Source organism: Vigna unguiculata, chromosome 9 (assembly GCF_037176805.1).
Source record: "Vigna unguiculata cultivar grain cowpea cultivar isolate G323 ecotype 2 chromosome 9, ASM3717680v1, whole genome shotgun sequence".
Classification (NCBI taxonomy): domain Eukaryota; kingdom Viridiplantae; phylum Streptophyta; class Magnoliopsida; order Fabales; family Fabaceae; genus Vigna; species Vigna unguiculata.
In genome coordinates, this window is record NC_140800.1 from 36,390,990 (window position 1) to 36,415,542 (window position 24,553).

The 24,553-nt window shown below is 30.0% G+C and overlaps 2 protein-coding genes across 2 annotated transcripts; both read right to left on the minus strand.

Annotated features, from left to right (window-relative positions):
- Positions 1-4,625: 4,625 nt before the first annotated feature.
- Positions 4,626-6,368, minus strand: LOC114162465 (uncharacterized). Its single transcript, XM_028046370.2, has 2 exons — positions 5,929-6,368; positions 4,626-5,101 (listed from the first exon to the last, which is right to left on the minus strand). The coding sequence occupies exons 1-2, from the start codon at positions 6,278-6,280 to the stop codon at positions 4,788-4,790; spliced, it is 666 nt and encodes a 221-aa protein (XP_027902171.1). The 5' UTR covers positions 6,281-6,368; the 3' UTR covers positions 4,626-4,787.
- A 12,105-nt stretch (positions 6,369-18,473) lies between these two features.
- On the minus strand, positions 18,474-24,111 carry LOC114196114 (long chain acyl-CoA synthetase 9, chloroplastic-like). The gene is made up of 11 exons (XM_028086646.2): positions 23,358-24,111; positions 23,205-23,285; positions 21,761-22,021; positions 21,462-21,593; positions 21,173-21,346; positions 20,820-21,049; positions 20,340-20,457; positions 20,120-20,251; positions 19,368-19,502; positions 19,097-19,303; positions 18,474-18,869 (listed from the first exon to the last, which is right to left on the minus strand). Exons 1-11 carry the CDS (start codon positions 23,799-23,801, stop codon positions 18,699-18,701), a joined length of 2,085 nt encoding a protein of 694 aa, XP_027942447.1. The 5' UTR covers positions 23,802-24,111; the 3' UTR covers positions 18,474-18,698.
- Positions 24,112-24,553: the final 442 nt, after the last annotated feature.

Genomic DNA, 24,553 nt, shown 5'->3' on the forward strand with positions numbered 1-24,553 from the left:
TCAATTTATATTTAGATTACTAACAAATACTACAGTGAATTTTGAAGAAAAAGTAAAGTACAATGATATATTTTTTTTCAAAGTGATTTTGGGTGATGCTCCTTTCTCACCCTTCAATCAACTATTCATGCATATTTACTCTCCTTGACACACACCTCTTGGTGTCTGTGCATATTGTGTATGGGTTAGTGATAAAGAGAGATGACAAGCATTTCTGAGTGAAATTGAAACGTTCGAATATCTTAGGTTGATTGATGTTATCGGGAGACAATTATAGATTTGAATCCAAAACTATATGTTTTTGGACCTAAAAGACGTATTCAACAAAATGAGAAGTGAAAGTGGATTGACTTTATGGACCCATGCTTGAATTAAAACTATAACTTAGCTGGGTGCTTCTTCCTACACCCCCACAGTTTTCTTCCTGCACCTCTTTAAGAATGTAGTTGTGTTGGTTCTCAGTTAGGTATTTATCAAAGTCTCCACATCGAGTAATATGAAGAAAATAGAGCAGTCCAAAAATATTATAAAAATAAAAATTGCTTCTGGAATTGTTACCACAACTCAATATGTCTTCTGGATGTATGGGAACTTGGAAAGTTGTGTGTCACTGAAAGATTTATAATTTTTGTCAAAAAAATTACACTATAATGAGTTTGCCATTTTGGTTTATAAAAAATAGTACAAAGGTTTGCAATTTTTGTTCAAAAAATTACACTTAAGTGATAATGTTTTTTTTTAAGTCTTTTTGGATATAGGTCTTAGGTGTCGGACAACATTAAATGTTCAAGGAAGAAGTGTGTTATGTTCGAGGGAGAAGTGTGTCAATGTGAAAGGATTAACACTTGAGGGAGAGATTGTTTAGAAGATTGTTGCGAATCCAAATGTGAGTCTAAGTCTCACATTAAGTAAAATTGAGAAAGTTGAGCACCCACTACTAAAATTTGTCATAATATATGATATTTTTCTTATAAATTTGTTAAAAGAATTTGTAGAGAAATACTATTTTCTGCTATTTTTCTAAGAAGCTTAATTGGTAGATAATTTATTCATTGATAATTATTTCCTACAAAATTATAAAATTCGTAAGTATTTCCTATAAATATTTTTGTGAAAAGTTTGTAAAAAATTTGGTAACAACTTCCTATAAATTTTTTTCATAACAAAATTTATAAGTATTTCTTAAAAAAAAAATTATAACAAAATTGAGAGAAAATATATTTTTTTTTAATAATAATCATATAATAATAAAAACTCATAAATCATGATATTTAGGTTTTGGATTAAGAATACTCAGTAATTCTAAATTATGTTATCCGATTTGTTACTACGAAGAGGATAAAATGGAAAGAAAAAAAAGTTTGCAGATAGAAAAAGAAAAACGTGGGTTCAGGAAGAAACGCCTCTCTTAACATTAGTTTCCCATTAATGGACTGCACAACCTTAAGAGACTTGCGTCACTAATGTTACAATAATCTAACAATTTAATGCTTAAAATGGTACCTCTTCATCAAGAATCCTGGACAATAATAAAAAAACAAATTCTAAAATTGTGTACTATTAATCAATTTAATCTTTTAAATTGTGATAAAATAAAATCGATATCTAAAATAAATAAAACGGAAAAATACTCCTTAAAGTTATAAATTATCAATCAATTTACTCCTTACAATATTGTATCCATAATATAATAAGATAATTCAATATTGGTCCATAACTATAAAGATTTTATTGTATTTGATATTTTTTAAGTTATATTTATGCTGATTGGTATAGTATTATACTAAGTTTATATACAATGTAAATTTTATCGACCAATATTTTTATTTTATTTTAAATATCTTTTTCAATTTTATGGAAATGAAGTAACAATAAAAAAAGTAATAAAATGACAATTGTTTTAATATATTTTAAATAAATGTATTAGAACAATTTTAGCAGATTTTTGACCGTGTATTTTTCACGGAAGTCAATCCAACTTGTGAGACTCGTGGGATTTGTTTTTTGTTGGTAAAAGAGTTGTGGGATTTTTATAAATAACAAAGTTTTTCCTTTAAATATTTAGTCTAAATGTTTATGCTTTATTTAGACTTGATTCCAAATTATTGATCAAATAATATAAAATTAAATTTTATACTAATTTATAAGTTATACCAAAATATTTATTACACTTGGACATTACGAACTGAGCATAATGCCTCTAAGGTCGAAAAAAATATGTGAAATGAAATTCAAAATATTATGAATGATATTTTTTTAATGCATTATTTTTTATAATATATTTTCATATCGTGTTGACTTTTCAAATGAACAAATAAAAATATCTTGCATTTCTAAGAATAGAAACAAAAGCAGCGTATTGTATTATTACAGTTCAAAAAAAAAAGTGGTGGCTGAGATTAAATCCCTTATACTCTATTCTCATCCAACTAACATTTTTTTTTTCTTTATCGACAATAAAAAATATATTAATCGAAAATACTTGGGATGTTTTAATTCTTAAAAAAAAAATTTAAATACTAAGATCACACACAAAAATTTAGGAAAAAAAGAAAAAAACATGTACTGACATTGTTATGAAAAAAATTTAATAAAGTTTGATCTTCAACAAAATATTTCCAATATTGTTGGACCAGACTTTCATTTAAATATAAAAATTTTGCTTTTGGATATTTTATTTGTAATACATATCCAAACTTTTGGACTAAATCTAACTAACAGATAATGTAGTAGTTTGGGGGCATAAATCCTCTTTCAGTTACCAAGTTCTTGTCACTATAACCTCATCTTTTCAATCCACGTTTAGCTTCTTATCGTAAAAAATTAATCACATCATCAAATATAAACATTCCTTAAAATGTATTAAAATTAACCAAAACTTGATGCCCTTCTATCCATATTCTTTACTTTCTTTATTCCTTTTTTTTATTCGAAAAATGAGTATATATTCAGCAGCAAATATTCTTAATTGGCATCCTAATCTGTAAGTAAAGGAATACTACATCATAATCCAATCTTACGCGGCCCAAAATTACGTCTTTTTTTTTTAAATAAATATTTTCTTAACTAAAATCATTTCCCACATACATAAAGATTATCTTTTTGAAGGTTTTGAAAATCTTGCATAAATCAAAGATAAAAATCAATACAATATTAAAACATATAATTGTAAGATTTGTTCGACCTATAATGTTGTTTATTACAATATTATTTAATAACATTTTCCCAACAAATAATATGGAAAGGATGAGGTTTGAAGATAGAAGAGAGGGTGCATTCCACATGGGGTGTTATTGTTGTAACTTTGAAACGAAGTTGACAAGAAACTGAGAAGTGAAACCAAAACAGGAAATACGTGAGCAATAGCTTGTGAACACACTGTCCCTACGTACTCCCAATTCTCATTATTCATCTTGGAGTAATAATATCTTCACATATATTACATTTATTTAAGACATAAATTATTATTTATTAAAAAAAAGAAGTAAAATTTTGCGTAAAGAAAAGAAAAAGAGTAAAAAAATTCAATTTATTTTTCCCAATCTCTGAACCAAATTAAATTTATAGAACATATATAATTGTGTGTATGCGCTGTATCTTCTTCTAGTCCTCTCTTTCGCTTTAGTTGGGCAATTCCACACAAACTCAAATTTCTTGGTTTGAAAAGGAATGCATAGTTGTTTGGTCGCAAGTATCTAAGCCTAACTCGGCAAAAACATACTCATCACACACACCTATCATTGGACCATTTATGTATATTTGTTAAATTTTGAAAATACGTGTAATGCCAATTTTGATTTATATATAAAAAAAATGCATCAACAAATGAGTTGTTAACCTAAAAACCATGATTGGATGATAGAAAAATATGGAAAAACATTAAAGAGCATGAGATTTAAAAGAAAAGGTATACCTAAGTTGATTCTAAACTTGGTGATAAAGCAAAATATTTGCGTGGTGCATTATAGAGAGTAATATAAATGATAATAATAATTTGGTATGATGGAAATGGTGCCACATTTCGTGGATTTCCCAATCTAATGAGCTTGTTGGTTTTTAGTTGGGTGAGGATTGGATCGTGTCTTGTCATTTTCTTGTGCTCCGAATAAAGCTTTTCTTCTTCAGTCCCTTCTAATATGTTGTGGTCCTTATGTGGCAAATTCATGACCCCACCCCCAATGCCATCCATCACTTGGGGACAAAATGGCCTTGTGTAGGGCACCCATCACACCACTAAGCTAATTATAAGGGCCTAATCGGACAAGCACACATGCACTATCACTTGCGTCGTCGGAAAAAAAACATTTATATATGTAACCCAGATTCATCATCATCATTATTATTATTCACCAAATAATTTTTATAAAATGTTTGCACTGTTATTTATTATTATATATAGTGGTATTTAGAAAACTGGGAACAAGACATTCTCCCCCCTAAGACAACTATAAGACAAGTACTGTAACACAATGTTGAAGGGCCCTTATGCTTCATTGTTTCCCACTACGGGTACCTAACATGAGGAGTTCGTGTTTTTTTTTATGGAGAAAATTCTTAATTTTTCATTATATTTTTTTAACTATATTATAACTCTGAAAACCAAACCTTTTACAGCCTGTACTGTCTATAGCCATGAAGAAATTAAAAACCCAAAACCATTTGATTACAAGGAAGAGCATATTTTTAGATAGCAAGAAGGAGAGAAAGGGAATTTGAATAGTATGATGTAACTTTACAGTGCAGACTGCAAAGTGAAGAAGAAAAATGGTGGTGTTGTTTATGAGGCTTTATTCGATGGTCGTTTTCCTCTTTGTCAGAGTCCTCATCCAACCACCACCACCACCCTTTCTCACCTTGACTCCCTCCACGTGGCACACACCGCCACTCTTCTTCCACCGTATGAGCTGGAACATGTGCCCTATCCTCTTTCGCCACCTAAACGCCTCACGTGACTTCGCGTGCTCTATCACGCTCTTCTCCTTGTTTTCCTTCTTCCACGACACTTTCCTGTTGCACTTCTCTAGGGACACCTTCTTCGACACTCTGCTCTTTTCCCACGACGCCACCCCGTTCTCTTCAAACTTGATTGAGATGAACGACTCTGCAAAGTTTTTTTTTTTTTTTCTTCCTTTTATTAAAGTCATTCCACAACAAAAAGATAAAGCAAAAATGCAAAAAAAATATGTAAAAGAAAACCTTTTTTTCTTTTATACACTTTACTATCATACCCTAACCTTTGCTTTCCTTACTTTTTGGTTTCTGCTATGCTAGTATTCCCCCACAGTTCCACCTAACCAGACTCATAATTCTTGCTACATCATAATAATAATAATAATAATAATAATAATAATAATATCCTTATATATGTTTTTGTTCGTACTAAATCACTATGCTGCCGACGTATTTTGCTCAGTGAAAAACGGAGATAAAAAAAAAAAAAAAACAGTTATGTGGCCTAATTAACTCCCCCATCAAATCTTGGAAAATAATTTTGCAGTGTCATAATGCTCTTGGCGTATGCATCTGACAGGCATGTGCGACGCCAAGAGGAAAAGAATGACACACAACACAACACAACCCAAAGCCTTCAACTCCTCTCTTTCTGTCTTATAGCACTCTTATCGTTGTAGCTACGCTTTTTGACCTTAATTTCGTAATCATCACACAATGTAATCTTCCACATGAAGACACGCAAACATGCACTCATAATTCTCCACCAATAATGAAAGCAATTCATCAACATTCAAGTGAAAAAAAAAATATCCCCCACTACAACCAATTACCAATTATAATCACACCACACCAAACACCCAATTAACCGAGAAGGAGGCAATAATTAAGAGATAATTATAATTGCAATCGCAAGCATTCAACATTAATTAGTAACATAATGAAGGTAAAAGTGAATCGGGAGGTTCTAATTATTACCTTCTGGACTGGGAGAGACATCGTCATAGTCATTGTCGTAGTCGTGGTTGTGAGATTTCCAGTGGTGGGATTCGTGGCGAGTGAAGAGAGAGCCGAAAGCGAAGATCTTGTGAATGGAAGAGGGTGGTTTTGCGTGTGGAAGCCGGTGGGAAGATTTGGAGGAAGAAGAACAGTGGTGGTGGTGGTGGTGGTGACGGTGGCGGTGGCGGTGGTGGTGGCGACCTTGTTTTGCGGCGAGGAGGAGGAGCCTCTCGTTCAAGCACAAGGGGCAGACCCCGAGAAGAAGTTGTCGGGGGTGGAAATAGCAGAATGATTTTTCTTCTCTGTAGGCATTATTTGTAATATTGTTCATGATATGGTGGAATTGAAAGACACTTGGGAATGGAGAGAGAAGAAGAGGAGAAGGAAAGTTGAAAGGGAGAAGGAAGTGTTGGGAATATATATGGTGGAAAAGTGAAACTAAATGGAAGATCATCAACGTGGCCCACCAACACAACACAACATTCATCAATCTAAACGATGTATGTAATGTGAATAGTGTTGTGTTGGGAGTATAAATACTGGTAATGTGTTTATACAGTACAACAAATTCCTGTTAAGTAATCACCTTTGTTTTTTTTTTTCAATAGAAAAAGTAATCAACTTTTTTTTTTCTGTTAAAGCTAAGCTTTATAGGTTTTAATCTTCAACCTAGTTCTTTATGACACTCTCCCATGTTCTTTTACAAAATATTCTCTTGTGCTTATCACTGTAAAACTCAAACCCAAAGATTATTATTATTTTTTTTATGTATATTTGTTTGCTTTTCAGAAAGTTTAAAAGTTAAATAACAAAACAGTATTTTGAGATTGAAAAGTGAACCACAGCACAGGTGCCTAATATGCTATTTTCTGAATCTGGAATATATACTTTTTGTTAACGTACTTACAAATAAATAGTTACAATTTAATATGAGATATATTTTTTTAAAGTAATTTTTTTATTATTTTTAAATTACTTAAAAAATGTTACGTTAAATTTATTTAACAAAATTTAATTATAAAAATATCATTCTCCTTAATCAATAACACTTAAACACACGTATAGATATATACATGCATAGTTTTATTTTATAATTGTCTTCTGAAACTGGATTCTTTAAAAACTAACTTTTACCTTAAAGTAAAATTTTGGAATTGAATCGCATGATAAGAAAAACCAAGATTTGAAATTGTAAACTAGTTAAAAGTAATCCATAAGTTTTTTTCTGATATTAATCATCAATAGATCATCGAACATTTCTTATTTAATAAAATAGTCACCAGAAAAAAAGTTAACCATATGTATTAACCTAATTAGGTTATACGAAGAGCATATTATATAATTTTCTTTATTTTTTCTCTATGGAATAAAATAAAATATAGTTTTTCATTCAAATTTTCATCTGAGATTGCTTACAAGTTTGATGTTAGTCTTTTATTTTTATTATTAATTACTAGAAATTCTCATATTAATAAAATTTTTCTTGCAAATTTGTATCAAAAATTTACAAGAAAAATTTTTTTTCTATTATTTTTTATATTTGTAAATAATTATTTTCTACAAAATTATAAAATTTGTAAATATTTTTTACAAAATTTTGTTGCGAAAAGTATTTTATACAAAATATTTTGTAAAAAATTTGTAACAATTTCTAGCAAAACTTTTTTACAACGAAATTTGTAAATATTTTCTATAAAAAAAATTTCAAAACAAAATTGTCAGAAAATATATATATTTTTAACGGTCATTCCATACCATTTTTAAAATGGCTCTTTTTTAAACGGTTTTCAAATTTATTGAAGATTATTAAATAACATGTGTAAAAAAAAATATTTATCGTAAATTTGGGTTTCTTATAGTTTTTAATTAATAACAAAAAATATTAAAAATACACAGAAATTTTTTATTTGGTATAATTTATACATAAAAGAATTACAAAAATATGACAATATGTAGTGTAGTATTACTATTACATATTTCAGTTAAAATGTATTTTGTTCAATTAATTCATCTATACAACCAAACACAAGTAAAATGAAAAATAATTATTTCATAAATATTTAATATGTCTACTCAAGGTTAAATTATTTTTCACCTGAAACTAATTATTTCATATATTCAATAAAAGGATCCAAAATTAATTTAATAAATAATTAATCATTTTTTAATAATATTATTTACTTTATTAGTTGTGTCTAGAAATATTAAAGTAGGATTTGTATCCAAGAATTTCCCTTGTTTCCAGCAGCTGCCACAGGGTACGGTACGGTGCATAGAAGAATAGCCAATTTTGTTCTTCGCTATGTTTTTAATTTGTGGAATTTAAAAGATTTGAAATAATATTATTTTATTTATTATTTTTATGACTAATTATAAAACTGCCACGTATTTTCATTTTATTAACAAAACTATGTATAAAAAATATAAGGAGATAAATCTTGTTTTTACTATTTTCTATACAAAATTTTTAAAATAAAATAAAGAAAAAAGTGTGAAATTCAAAATTGTTTACATAAAAAAATACCTAGTTTAATAGGTCCGTCATTGAATGTCTTCTGGGAATATTGTGCACTGCGTTTTAAGGAAAACTAACTAACTGAACCTTCTCCAAATTGTTGGGTTATTTATATGAATTTCAACATTTCCTTTGACTTTAGATGGGAAATTAACTTAAAACAAATAAATGTTTGAATAAGGAAAACAAAAAAGGTTATATTTCCGAAAATTTAATGTCATAGAAAAAGTCGTGGGTTTGAATAAAGCATTAATGTAAACTAGAGCAGAGACTTTTTTTGAGAGGTAGGTTTGAATAATAAATGAAAAATATGACCATTGTAAATGCACTTTCTTTCAATGATGTAACCTATATGAATATGAGCCTACATGAAAGAGATGGCCAAAACACCCAAACCTAAAATCAAATAACCTCTACTTCATTTTACAAATTAATGTGTCCACATTTTTTTTGGCATGCTTTATTTAAAGATAAAACTACCAAAGTTTAGGCTTACAAACAAACAAAAAATCTTATTGAATTTTATCGAACAAAAAAAAAATACACTTTTTGGTAAAGAAAATGTAAAATGAAAAGATTAAGCTTACTTTATATCTCATTATATTTAAAGTGACTTTATTTTTTTAGTCAGAAAAACAAATATAGTTAAATAAGATAATAGAGTCATACAAAAAATAACAAATACAAATAAAAGATAACATATTGATATGGAAAACAATAAAGAAAGAGAAATTAAAGATTATAATTCATCTATTTGATATGGAGACTACAGTTATTACTCATTTATAATTTTGAGGATTATTTTGTTATTTTTTTATTTTAAATACTATAATTTTGAAAACCGCATTAGTTGATAGGTAATGATATTAATTTTTATTGTAATATTTATTCAGTTTAAATACTAATTAACTTATCGTTTTAGTTTAAAAGCTAAAGTAATGATTTAGATTTTAGGGTTTAATACCAGATTAGATTTTGGATTGCAACAACAATACACAGCTAGTATATGTTGGAATAGAATAGGATGTAGTTTGAATTTATGATAAACGTGTTATGTTTATTTATACTTATCAGTATATCATCACATTATGAGTTTGATTAATTAGTAATTATATACAAAGTATCAAATTTCCTAAATACATAATAACATTGGTGGATATAAGTATAATTATGTTTTTTTATAGAAAGTTAATCAGAATCAAATCCGCCACAGTAAATTATAATTACTTATTTTTAATGTAACATTATCACATTTCACCTGTTATTTAAAAGTATATCAATTCTTACAAATAATTTTATCCAAGAGAAAACAAAAGGAATCATGAAGTATTCTGGTGGGTGTGAGCCAGTGATTCCCCTTTTCAGAAAAAAAAAAGAAAAAGAAAAAAGTGGGTATACGTGAGTGTATCAAATAAAAGCAATTACCTACATGGTTCCATAGTCTATATGTCAACATTGTTTTTAAAAGTTTTTTTACGAAAAACATTCTAAGAAAAAATTTATTAAAATTGTAGATGTTTATTTCGATTCTAAAAATAATCATTAGCTTAAAAAAAATAAAAACAAAGTTATGTTGAATAATTTTTCACTTTTTTTATTTCAAGTAATGTTATGATTGAAAACCGTAAAACCTTATAAAACTGATTACTTTAATATTAGAATGTTTTAGTATAAATATAATTGTTATAAAATAGTTTCTTTAATTTGAAATATATTATCTCTTTGGAGTCCCAGTGATACACTTGTTAGGCGAACAATTTGATCGTTCGTCAAAAATGCACTTTTCATCCAACGAGATGACTTTTCGTTGAAAGAGTAAATCAGAACCTTAGTAGTTGTTGACTAGTTTATTTTAGAAGTTGTGTAACTTTTATGAATGATTGATTTAGAAATGATTAATACACGAAATGCAATATGAGATTGTTTACATGAGGTTGAGTTGGGATCGGTTAATTCTAATCCAAGGAGGATTAGTCGTGGTTGTTGTAGTGTAAGCATTGATGTGAGAGTTTAATTAGAAGTTATCTTGACGCTCTAATGACCATCAATTTTTCAAGTAGAGAAGGATGAAGCATGTGGTGAGAGGAGCATGAAGTCCTGGCCTAGGATTTTACCTTGACCAAAGGTGTTAATGAACTAACCTTGTGTATGATATTGTCTACCGCTCTGTAGAGCACTGGATGCCACCACAAGTATATAACCTACCAAGACTCAGCATCAATGCTTGTATTCAAAAGGTGGTTGCAGTTTCAAAAGCACCTTGAAGGATGAGGAGTCATCTATTAAATTGGTGGAAGGTTTTAGTGAAGTTGTTGTAAGTGAGTAATCTATACTTAGTGTTAGAATTGATTTTTAGTTAGTTTGTATAAATGTTATATTTTTATAATCGTATTTGTTATAGAGTTGTATTAATATACTTTATACATTTGACTACTATAGGAAGACAATCTTATTTTATTAGTTTTTAAGTTGCTAAAGTTGAAATGTTACAAAAAATATTATTTTTCTGAATTTCCGAATATAGTTATGTATAAATATCATTATTATCAATATCAAATTTTCATCTTTATATTTTACAAATGTTCAATTTTAGTCTCCATAAAAATTTAGTGACAGGTATGATTTTCTAGTTTTTTTAAAATTGAAGTGCTAAAGATCAATATTAACAAGGTAATTAGTAATAATAGTATTAATTACTAATTAATGTAAATTGTTATTTGGCATATATTACCATATATTACGTCCCTAAATCAAATCACCGTACATTTTTTAATTTGAATACTTAGAATTTTCAGCACCTCACACAACAAAAAAGATCTATAGTAAAAACACGTATTTAAAGCAAAAATGAGTTTCAAATTACAAACTTGATTTTTTTTTCTCAACTTTGTTTCTTTAAAATACTTCCCAAATATGTCGAAGTACTTAACGTAAGTACTACTTTAGCAACCAAAACTTGTAAGTTTAAAAGAATATAACCTTAGATGATCAATTTAAGTTTAGTAATAAAAAATGTTAATGAACAAACCCAAAGTATTTCGAATGTTCACCAAATGATTAAACATAAATGTGCTTAATAGTTTGAGTTTGTCCATCTTTGTAACATGTTGATTTCACAAATTTAGCATTGTAACGTAATAAATTACAGATTAAATGTTATCTCATCTGAAAAATTCACGATAAAGTGGAATTTATATTTTTTTTATACCGCTTTATTTACATGACATGTGAAAGTGTCATGTTTGCGTAAGATTACACTAGATTTTTAACTGTAGTAAAAAGTGTAATACTACACTAAATTAGACACTTTTGTAAAAAATTTTACTTTGACTAACATAATAAGTATTTATTTATATATTTATTTAAACTGATAAATTACTTTTTATATTATTTAGAGTGTCAATTTTAAAATCCATTAAATAACAACATATATTTCAAAAACAGTTTTAGGATAGATAAATAACAACATATATTTCAAAAGCATTTTGCAATTTTCTGAAATACGTTGATTACTAACATTATATTACAACACCAAAACAAAAATAACCTCTTAGAATGATTACTTAACTTATCAATCAACACCAGCACTTAACAAAGTACTAAGTGATAAAAAAAATTAGAAAACTAAAATAAACCCACTCTCGTTTTATATTATTAAAAAAAATACTTCAATTATTATTTTATTTAATTTTTACTTTGGAGTTAGTAGCTTTTGACTAGACCTGAAAATTGGTAAATTTTAGAATTGATCTGTTTTGGATGAAACGATATACCTTGGAACTCTTTCGAAAAACCTTGAAACTCATTAGATACACCAAACGAGATAAAAGATTTGAGGTTGTAGAGAGAGAAAATTTTATGTGCGAAATAAAATATAAAATGAATTTGAAAAAGTTGATGCAGCACCGTCCAAATGAAGAGGAAGTTCTAGAAAAACATGTTAGAAAACAAGTACAAAGGTTGATGGATAAGGTCAACATTTGCGACTGCAACTTGAATTTTTGGGTATGAGAGCTTTGACAAGGTCAAAATAACCCATGGCCCATGGGCTTTCTCCTGCTATGCCCCTTCTCAATAACTTCCTACTTTCTCCACAATCAATTACTTTTAAGATTAATTATGTCATTGATATCTGGCTTTAATGCAAAATTAAAACGTATATCAATATATTTTTTCCCAATTTATTTTAGATTAAAAAAAATTCTAAATTATTATAAAGTTGAAAAATTATAATTGGATTGACGATTTTATCATGTGTGTACAAATAATTGAAGTTTTACTTTCATGAATTTTGCTTATTATTTCTTTTAAGTCTCACTTTGTTGTAATTATTTTTAAGAAGTTTCACTTAAAATGAAATTTTTTTATTTTTTAATTTCCGACCTTAGCATATTGAAGATAACAATTGAGAATATCAACTACAACTTATATTCATAAAAAATTACATTAACGTGTTCGAAATAAGCTAAAAAATATTTACTTCTATTAAAAAATAAAATTTATAATTGTTATAATTATCCATATAAATCATGAATGAGATACCTGTTATAACATTTATAATTGTAATTTATTATTATAATTTATTTCAATATGTTTTCTATTTTTACTTTATATAAAAAACAATAAATTATGTCAATAATTTCAACGTATATATATATATATATATATAATTAAATAATTAAATTATACATTATTTTCAATCAATGTGTGTTTTAAAACATAACATATACACTTTTTCACTATTTTAAAAAGAAAATTGTTTCTACGAAGAACAAATAAGAGATGTTAGAACAAAGATCATCTTACCTCAATCCGCGTAGGCTTCCTCCCGGCTTACATATGCTATTTGCTGGTATCTTGGTTTGAACCGGTCTGGACCTAAGAGGGGTTACCTGCAGAGAAAACTCTGACGCTCAAGTCATAAAAGAATTCTCAAAAAGTCAAATCTCATGATTAAGAGATTAATGAATGCGTACCTTTAATTAGTGGGGTCCACGCGTATGTAAGCCGGAAGGAAGCCTACTAGAGAGATTGCGGATTGAAATAAGGTGATATTTTTGTCTGACATCTCTTATTTGTGCTCCGCAGGAACAAAAATATAATAATTTAGACTACATTCATTTACTCCATTGTAAATGTAAATGCGACTTGCCCTGACTTTGTTAAAGGTTGTATCTAAAGTTAGGTCGAAGAATAAAAAGCCTCAATAATTTTTGTTTTCTATATAAAAATAATAATAATAATATTATTAAAATACAAGAAGTAAACAAAAAGTCATTCCTTTAAGCCAGACTTCATAAAAAAAATAACAAATGAAAATCATCTAGCAGGTAAGACTTCAATGTAAGAAATTTAAATATGAAATAAATTACTGAAATGACTACTTCTTTATATAAAGAAAAGAAAACTACAAAATCTTGGGATGACAATTTTTCTTATGGTAAAGTCATGAACCCAATAACAATTTATAAAAAATTGTAAATTTTCGCACACTTATCCAAATTGGTACATTGCAAAAGAAAAAGAAAAAAAAAAAACTTTGATCGCAAACATGTGATACACACTATAGCTAAGGAAGTAGTTTGAATTTTGTTGTTTGTTGTCTGTCTTTATGAAGCATGTGACAGACAGAAGACACGAAGTGATTTGCAGTAGTTGTACTCACTCCTTCCCTCCACCACTCTATATTTCATTACTTTCTTATTCTAATACTCTTTCACTATTTCTTTTCATACTCAACTATCACAACGTAATTTCTTTTACTTGAGAAACAAAGATAAACTCTAAGAAACAATGCAACATACTCTAGTGGATAAATGATAGATCCCTTTAAAATATACTAATTAGTATTAGTATATTAATTTTTAATGTATTTTAAAACGTCAAAATAAATATTTATTAATTACTTTATAAGAAATAAAACAGAAAAAAGAAGGATAAATTACGTTGAATGTAATTAATAAGTTTTCTTCGCTATTAGAATTTTTAATACTTTACGAGGTTTTTTTAAAAATTTGTTATAAAATTTTGTAGGAAAATACTTTTTTATAATTATTTTTTATAAATGTATATAATTATTTCCTACAAAATATAAAATTTACAGATATTTCTTACTAAATTTTCTGCAAAAATATTTTATGTAAAATATTTTACAAAAAATAGTAGCAAATTTTTCCAAATCATTATTCATAACAAAATTTACAAGTACTTCTTAAAAAAAACTTTAAAAGAAAATTGACACACAAAATATGTATTTTTTTAACAGTATTTCTTGTCAATTCTTACGTGTGATTTGTATGTGAAAAAATAATATGATTTATCATTTGTTACGTAAAAAATTAGTTAACATCGTTAGATAGAAATGATTATATCTCTACATTTATTAAATATGAAAACCTAATAGAATTAAAGTTTAAAATAAGAAATTCTATTTTAAAATATCAAAATTAATATTATTAATATATTTTAAAGACTCCACAGAAAGACATAATACCAAAAATTTAATAGAAAACCTAATTTGTTTTATCTACACTTTGGAAAAAAAGAAAAGAAAAGAAAAAAAATCAGAACAGGAAATATATATAGTTAAATTGAAGAAAAGGGTTAGTGACATTTTGGATGGAGAATGTATGGAGTTTCCATGAAACATCCGAAAATATTTGAGAGTTTGAATTAAACATATTAACTCATAATGAAAACAACTATTTATAGCTTTATGCTAAAGGAATGAAAGTGTGATGTTGCAGTTACTGAATCAGAATTTGACATTGTTTCTTAAATAAAGTTAAAGTTTCCTATAGAAGAAAAGAAGAAGTATAATGTGGTGGATGTGTATTAATCATGGTTATCAGTTTCCATTGATTGATGTAATGTGATTGTGATGGTAGGGCAAGTATCCCTTGGAGTGGCATAAATGTTGTTACATATACATACACAACCCTAAAAGTGTTTGTTTTTTGTGGTGACACATCTCTCAAATAAATGATAAACATCATCAGTGGAAAGAGAAATGCTTTTCAATCAAATTGCATGGAGAAGGACACTCACTTTGCAGTAACTGAATCACAAACAAATATGCTATTCTCATTTCAACAAATTTCGAGTTATACCCTCTTTAATTAATTGTCATAATTAGGATTTTGGTTATTGGCTGAAATTAAGGTTTAGATATCTTAAGTAGAGAATTTTGTATGAATATACTACTTGTGACATCGTTATATTATTATATAGAATAGGAGGATATATGTAATTGTTACAACAAAATAAAAATTGTTTATGCTAATAAGTATATTTGGATTTTGTAGTAAAAAATATATTTGTTGTCTTGTATCAATGCAACTATAGATAAAGCTTTCCCACTTTCTTTTAGTTTTTCGATATTTAATCCATGATAGTATTTCGTACAATAAAGTAGAATAAAACTTATATTCTTGTTGATACTTTAATATTCTCCTTTTTTTTTTTATGTTGTTCAATAAATCTTTGAGATATTCTTGTTATTATGATAGATTACAATGATATATTATGCGACTATTTAAGCAGTGTGGTAAGTTTAATGTTCGAGTACAAAGAATATTTTTGTTGTTAGGGAGAATGTAAGAACCTAGAAAATTGCATTTTAGGATTGATAAAGAGTTTAAAATAATGATATTTGATTATTTTAATATTATAAAGTTAAAGTATAAATATAAATTTTATAAATGAGTTTCATTATTTATAAACACATAATCTCTTTAAGAATCTTTTCTTAGAGCCTTCTCCCTTCTATCTAGATTTCTCCTTCCTGTATTCATCTTTTTGAAATTTGGAGACAGTTAAGGTTATCCTTGTGACGATCTCTCCATTTCCGACTGATCAATTTATCTAATTAAGTAAGTTGATTTTTTTTTTCTCAAGGTCAATTGTTATTCTTGTTGCATGTGAGTGAATATACAGCTAACATGTGACATTTGAGTCATCTTTGTGAGACTCTATTGATCAATAAATTGACATTGATGTTTGTGATAAATTTGAGTTTGGTTTGTTTTTGGCAATTGGATTAGCTATTGGATTGCTTAAACTGTAATGAAATGTCAAGATTATGCAGAATCAGATTCTCCAAGATTATGCAGACTCGTTGAGCGAAAATATGTTCACTGAATGAATCCAATTTCAGAGAGATCACTGGCTATAATCGCTGAGCAAAAATATACTCGTTGAGCAAATCCAAAGTCATAGAGCTTATTGACTTTGTAGTCGCTAAGCGAGAGTACACTCGCTAAGCGAATTTTGGAGAAATTTACCTCTGTGAGTTCTAGTGATTTATTGCTGAGCAAGTGGACATTTGTGCACTTTTTACCTTGCAAGTGGATGATTTCACTGAGTGAATACATTAGAATCTGATAGCCATTTTATATTATAAAGCTTTGGTGTCTTGTGGTAAATGTGAATTTGGCCTATTAAATGATTGATATATGAGATGTAACAGAGATTATTATGAGGTTGAGTTGAGATTGATTTATGTTAATCCAAAGAGGATTAATAGTGATTGTGTAGTGTAACCATTGATGTAGGGTCCAATTGGAAGTTATCTTGATGCTCTAATAACCATTCAAATTCTCAAGTAGAGAAGAATGGAGTATTTGGAGCCTAGGGGTTTTACCTTGACTAAAGGTGTTAACGAACTAACCTTGTGTGTGATAATGTCTACTACTCTGCCGGATGCCACCATAAGTGCACAACTTACCAGAGCCCGACATCAATGTTTGTATATGGATTAATTGAGTCTTAACTTTAGATTTCTATATCAAATGAATTGGTTGTTTATCTATGACTTAAGTAATTGCAGTGTGAACTGATTTAATCTTTTAATTACATTAGCTTATTCTTTTCTTAGGTGTCTTACTTTTTTTTTGTATGTTTCTTTTTGCCACGATCACCTGAATGATGTGAGTAGTTGAAGATTTTGTGGTTGGATCAATGTAAGAAAGAAGAGATGCAACTATTTAGTTGTATCTAAAATTTATGATGTATAACCTTTCGTTTCCTTCTTCTGAAAACTCTTTAACTAATATTACAATTATGAAAACTATTGTGGTATATATTCAATTATGAAACGTTTTTTTAATATTTTAAACCGTTAAATGAGATATTCCAAAATGTTTATAATTACATTGTTTTATTATTATAATTTTTCTATTACCTTAATTACAATATATTTAAATTATATTTTTAATTAAATACATTTTTTAAATTTAAATTCATACGAGTTTGTAAAATAAATTATAAATTTTTAATAAAATAACTTATTTATAATAAATATACAAATCTATAAAATTAAAAAAAAAGTGCTAAGAATTCGTTATTGAAAAAATAGGATTTCCAAAATTAGAAAAAACATGAAGAGAAATTTTGTCAAATAGCCAAGTCAATAAAATTGAAAGAATATAAATGTAATATTCAAAATACGGAAACAATTTTAGGTTTCATGAAAAACACTAGTCAATTATTACAAAGTTCAATGAATTTAATCAAACCTACCTGCTACAAAAGTATAAATTAATTCAATTAAACAAGGTTTTCATATATCATTAGAGAACCTAACTAAAGTATAATAATTTACCCTCAAAGCAAAATTATTCATATTAATTGAGTAATTGAATTCATTAATTATCACTGTGATTATATCAAATATTCATTATTGACACTGATTTCCCAACCACAACACAACTGTATACTTGTAATCTTTCCACGTCATTAAAAATAAATAATCATCATTATATCCAATTACATTTCCAATGCAGAGATAATCATATTTACTCAACTGGTTAATCATTTGTGTAAGGTGTACAACAATTTTCCGATTTGCGATAAACTATATGTATTCATGGGAGAATTAAGGTACATTGCCGGCTGGCCACCCAAAGGGCAGGGACAATGCTTTTTGTCCAGAATTAAGAAATAAGGGCGTCTATTGGGAAAAAAAAATTGAAGATTTTAAATTCTTATCAGATAAATTTATGATAGAAAATTTTGTGAAAGACAAGGTTTGATAAATTTCATCATTCGCCAAATTCAGACTATTCAAAGATGGTTGCTTTCTACTCTTAATAAGCCTCGCTGTGTGCATGAGAAATATAATTTAAAATGGACATATGATTATAAATAAAAAATATATAAAGCCCTCCCTACAAAATCTAAAAATAATTATAAGTGGTTACTTTTATTGAGACTGGTAACCAGATCCAATTTTGGTCTAGTCGGAGGCATATAACTTTGCAAGCTCCTCTTGAAAAGTCTTTCTAATTACCTCTCTCTTGAGCTTAAGAGCTGCAGTGACTAGGCCACTTTCAGGAGTCCATGGCTCAGAAAGGCAAGTAATTTTTGCAGGAATTTCAAACTTTTCCAAACGAGCCTTCTTTGCTTCCTGGAAATGGTTTATGATAGTAAGTAAGAAAGTGGAATGATACAGAACTAACAACAATAAAGGCAATGAATAAGCTAACTCAGTTATGTTAACCTCAATGCTAACTCAGTTAACCTCAATTGTAGATTTTACCGTTGATTTAGACAAATGTACTTTCTAAAACTGAAAACATTCTTTCAAAAACATTACCAATAAGTTGTAAAAGAACTTCGATACAAAAGGCATACCTTTACAAGTGATGCATGCACCTCGTTCACAGTTTCTTCTTCCTCGCACAGTTCTGAAAAACTACAATAAGCAATTCCTTGGTATGAAGCCCATTGATCCAATGCCGGACGAGAAACTGACACAAGTGCCACACAGTAGCTATGAAAAGGGTCAGCATGCAACATGATATTGGAGACGTAGGGACTGGTAGAAAGAGCTGCCTCCACCTGTATTAAATTAATTAGTCATTATATATATTGGAAGCAGTCGACAAACTAATATCCATCATACCTTTCCCAAGGACACATATTCTCCATGCTGTAGTTTAACTATGTCCTTTTTCCGATCAATGATCTCAATGCAACCATCTTTATGGAATCTCCCAATGTCACCAGTGTAGAACCACCTTACTCCTCTTTCATCAACCTTTTTAACAAAAGAAAAGTAGATGTATATGAGACAGGGGAGTGACAGTAAACCACAAATCTTAGGAAAATGATTTTTTAACAACTAAATTTTGACAACTTTTTTTATAAATTGATGTGTCATTTTTAAAATTGTTTCGCATTTTTTATTTTCTCATTTTTCTATATTTCTAAACCAATTATAAAATGACATCTTAGATTTTAAAAGAAAATTGTCAAAAATTGATTGTAAATATATCATTGTCCCAAATCTAAACATGACTAAGCAAAATTGTCAAGGACCAAACTTCTAAAAGCTTAACAGTTACATGAAGTGTCGTTAATGGTTCCTCACGGCACTGAAGGCTTGCTTAAAGCATGGATGGCCCATGCACTGGACCTAATCTGACCTCTATTTTGAAAAATAGAGGCCGTGAGGATCAAACGCCTAATTTAATCATTTGTCATATAAACTTTGTTAATATGTGAAGGATCAAACCTCCTAAATGGTCAGGCTGTTAGGTAAAGATTTGGGAATGGTTTTGTGTCTTAAAAAGAAAAATCACTAACGTGACAATGGAGGAGAATCGTAAGTGATCCGCTACAAGAAAAAAAGAGAAAGAACATATATAGCATTACCTTGTAAGATTCTCTTGTTTTTTCTTCATTTTTGAAGTAGCCAAGACTGACATTTGCACCGCCAACCACAATTTCACCACGAGGCATGGGCATGTCATTAGTTGAATATCCACCTTCGGGCCAGTCAATTAGCTGAGCCAAAAAAAAGTAGAGTTTATGTTTGTAAATATTCGTTGAGCTTAAAATGTATGGAGTTGGATTACATCTGATCAATTCCTACTTTAATATATGAGCAAGGAATAGGTGGCCCAACACGGCCCACAGACGTATCGTCGAAATCAGAGAATGTCCCACCAGCACACGTCTCAGTGAGACCATATCCTTGACCTATTGGAGCACTGAAAATGACAACCAAATATCAGTTTGATAGGAAAAGACAGTACTGGAAACTAGAAAAGCAATAAAAGAAAAGTGCATGTAAAACTATACAATTTTAGAGTATTTATTTTAGAAGGCCAATCTGTAGAACTAGAATTTCCCATGAAAATTAGGCAAAATGCACAAAGTGAAAGTTGTTGTAAACTTCAACTATCAAGCCGTGATTTTGTAGTTTACTCAGAACCTCTGCAGTGTTGGCTCCTTTTTTCGGTTTCTTTAAGAGAATATCAAATCCTCTACTATCATGTTTCCACCTTTTCTTCTGTAATGATATTTGTTTTATTTACAAAAAAAAAAATAATAACAAGGCAATGTTACTGACCCAAGACAAATGTTGATGAATCTTTGGGTGTCACCAGAAAGTGGAGCACCACCACACAGTATAAACCGAATGCGACCACCCAAAATTGCTTGAACCTTCTTGAACACAAGAAGATTCCACAGAGCTTTTTCTAAGCCCCAAGCCCCAAACCAGCCACCATTAAGTGCATGCAACCTTCGTGCAAAGGCCAAATAAAACAATTTCTTTGACATTCCTCCTTTTGCATTTACCTGCACGATCAGGGTTTAGCCTTACTACGCAAAGTAAAAGGTTACAAACTCACCAACACAGACACCAATGCATAATATTGATATGGAAAAGTATATTCTTCAATGGAATCACAAATCGAATACCTTCTTGAGCACTCCTTCGCGTACACGATCAAGAATTGCTGGTACAGCTGCCATCACAGTTGGCATCAATGCAGTGGCATCCCCCCTTTTCCCCCTCATTATTTTGTTTGATGTATCAGTTAAAGTCAAGGGAGTTCCATATCCTATACTACCTCCAACAGCTGCAATCAAATTCTAAAACAAATACTTGACATTGTCAAAACGTGCAAGATAAGAAAAATATAATACAATCAAAATGTAGTTTGAACGGAAATAATTATTCAACAATCACTGAAGTAGAAACTCATACCTCAGCTACTAATTCAAGGATGTGAGCCATCGGTAAGTAGGCAAGATAGACATCCTTTGGCCCAAGGTTAGGAACTATAATCATTACCGAAGAGACTGTTGCCAAGACATTGCCATGTGTCATCATTACACCCTGTCAAAATAATACAGCCGAAAAGGGCGGAAGGAAAAGAAAAAAGGATTAAAAAAATAAGTAAAAATTGCTCCTATCAAGAATCTAGATTACTATTTAGGAAAGTCAATCCAGTGCAATGATACAATTGTTGAAATTTAACTAAATATCTCAAAGATGCTTTTAACCTTGGGTAATCCTGTACTTCCACTTGTGTACATTATAACTGCAACATCGGCTGAAAGGGGTAAATCAGCCTCTACAGGATTGTCTCTACCAAGCCTCTCAACGTCAGAAAAGGAAGTGATTTCCCATCCAGTCTGAGCAGACAAATCAGATGGAATTTTGTCATCCATGCATATAACACGTTTCACAGAATCAAGTTGACCACTGATATGTACTAGTGATGTCAATTCTTTGCGCCCACAAATCACTGTTGTGACATCTGTCTGGCATAGATTTTGCATGTTAGATTAGATTACAAAATAGAACAAGCACATGAACTAAGAAGCACATCAATTTTAGTAAACCGTTTGAAAGCACGGACAAGATCCAATAAGTACATAAAAATATTGTGAAAAGGTTGAATTCTTAACCATTACATAAACTTTGAATACCAGAATTGTATGTTGAGTAGCTGAAACGAAAAGAAGGAAACTGAGGGTAGGAATAAAATGAAGAACTTCATCATGAGAAAAGGGAAAATAATTAATCCCTTAGTTTACCTAAAAGAATCCTCCTCCACCGGAAGGTTTTCTGTTCCTATTCTTTTAGTTTAAATAATTCATTAGGATTTCAAAAGTCTCACTTGAGTAAATAAGAAAAAGAAAAAGAACCTACAAATACATAGTTTTAAAGGTTTGGATTGAAGGTGCTTTCTTGGTTCTGGTTGGCTCGTGTCTCATGATACCTATCCCCTGTAGTTTTATGTGAGAATATACCAGGTGAGCTCCCATCCCGCGAGTCCTACCCCTCCTTTTTTTCAACCTCCTCGCAGACAAGTCTAGTTGCATAAGTGTGTATATCTTTCCAATGTTAGTTATTACTTAATAAAGTAAACAATATCATTGTCCCTTTTTCAACCTCTTCGCAGACAAGTCTAGTTGCATAAGTGTGTGTATCTTTCAACTGTTAGTTATTACTTAATGGGAAGTTTGACACGAGATTTTAATACAGTAATCATTGCTGTCCCCCCGATCCCCAAAAAGAAAAAACTGAAAATTCATTGTTGATACTGTCTTTCACGAGAACTGTGCCAGTCATTTACGCAACGCCACCTTAAAAGTTGCCAATAGCATTTAATCAGATTGCATGGTTGGCGAGGAGAACATGCGGAATTTTGAGAAGCAGGTTACTGCAAGTGGTTTTCTTCTAATCAAACCAGGAGGACGAGTATATCTTATTCCAGGTTTAGAAATTTTACAGATCCTTCCCTCGCCGTCAAAATTGTAATATCACTATTTAGTTCAATGTTACAAAGAACCGATTCTACCTCATAATACTAAACCAACGAACCTCGTTAACACGGCACAGCAAATGCAGCATAACCATAGAAACATATATAACAGTAACAGTTAGTCTACGATGATTAACATAATAGTATGTAACGATTAACATAAACAGAGAACGAACCTCATTCAACGAGTGACACAAAGCTTCCTCTCCCAACGACGAATATATGGTCACAACTGTCACATTCCTCCTGAAGCATCCCTGCATAAGAAACAAAACAATGAGAAACACAAATATCGAACGAAAAATCGTCCGAATCAGAGAAGCAAAAACCTGCAGTGCAATAAACCAACGATCTCTGGTATCAGCGAATATAGCCACGCGCTCTTCCCTGCGATGACCGAGCAACGCCAAACCGGAAGCGAAACTCGTGACGGATTGGAAGACTTTCCCGTAAGTAAGCCACCGGTAGTCCCCGAGGTGAAGCTTCTCGAAGCTTCTACCATCACGAGAGACCTCAATTTCACGCGTGATCAGCTCGCGCGTACCGAGCAGCAAACGGTCATGATGCTCACTGCATGCGCGCTCGAAGAGCTCCGCCAGGGTCGTGACGCCCTCCCAGGCAGAAGTGAGCGGCGTAGTGAAGCGGTGGTTCCGCAGCGTGAGGCCGCGCTCGCCGCCAACGTCAGCTGGGAGGCCGCGGCGCTTGATGGAACTGCGGCTGCGGAAGAGGATGACGAGGAGAGGAACGACGATACCGAAAATATAGGCATTCATTGTTCTGGATCCAGATAGGTGAATTCAATTGAAAGCAATGTTGTATTGTTCTGTGGCGGCGATCGGAGGAAACAGTGAGGCCCGAGAATGGCGTTTGGTGCAATCAATAATTGGGAGGATCGAATAGTTTCTGGTTTCAGGTTTGGATTGCGAGGGAGAGGGCGTGGGAATGAGGCTGCATTAGGATCAAAGATCGAAGAGAAGAAAGACGAAGGAGTAAATGCATAAATGCATAGGAGATCTTTTAGAGTACTGTGATGGTCACTGCAATGAGGCGGAGAGAACAAAGGGCATTCTGGTTTGGAATTTCAGAACTTCTCTGAAATATATATATATATATTCTGTGCGAAATTTGAAATAAAAAAGTTATTATTGTTATTAATAGCACTAATAAATTATATAATTGCAAGTATGTAACTAAATTAATTTTTTAATCGCAAGATCTTATGCTTAGGTGATTTAACTAGTGATTCAAACACGAGCGGTGTATCTTTGAAGAAAATGTTGAATGTGAAAGAGACCGTGTTGCCTTTCATAATAACCATGTGGAAAAAACAAAAATATTTTTGATAAATATTTTATTGACAAAATTATTAAATAGAATATTTTTTTATTTTTTATGGAAATTACATAAATAAAGAAATAAAAATTTTAAATTTTTCTATTAAAAATAATTATTTGTTAAAGTTTGTTAAATAAAACTTTGTTAAAATATATTTTTTGTGAAAAAATTAGGTATCTACATTAGCCAA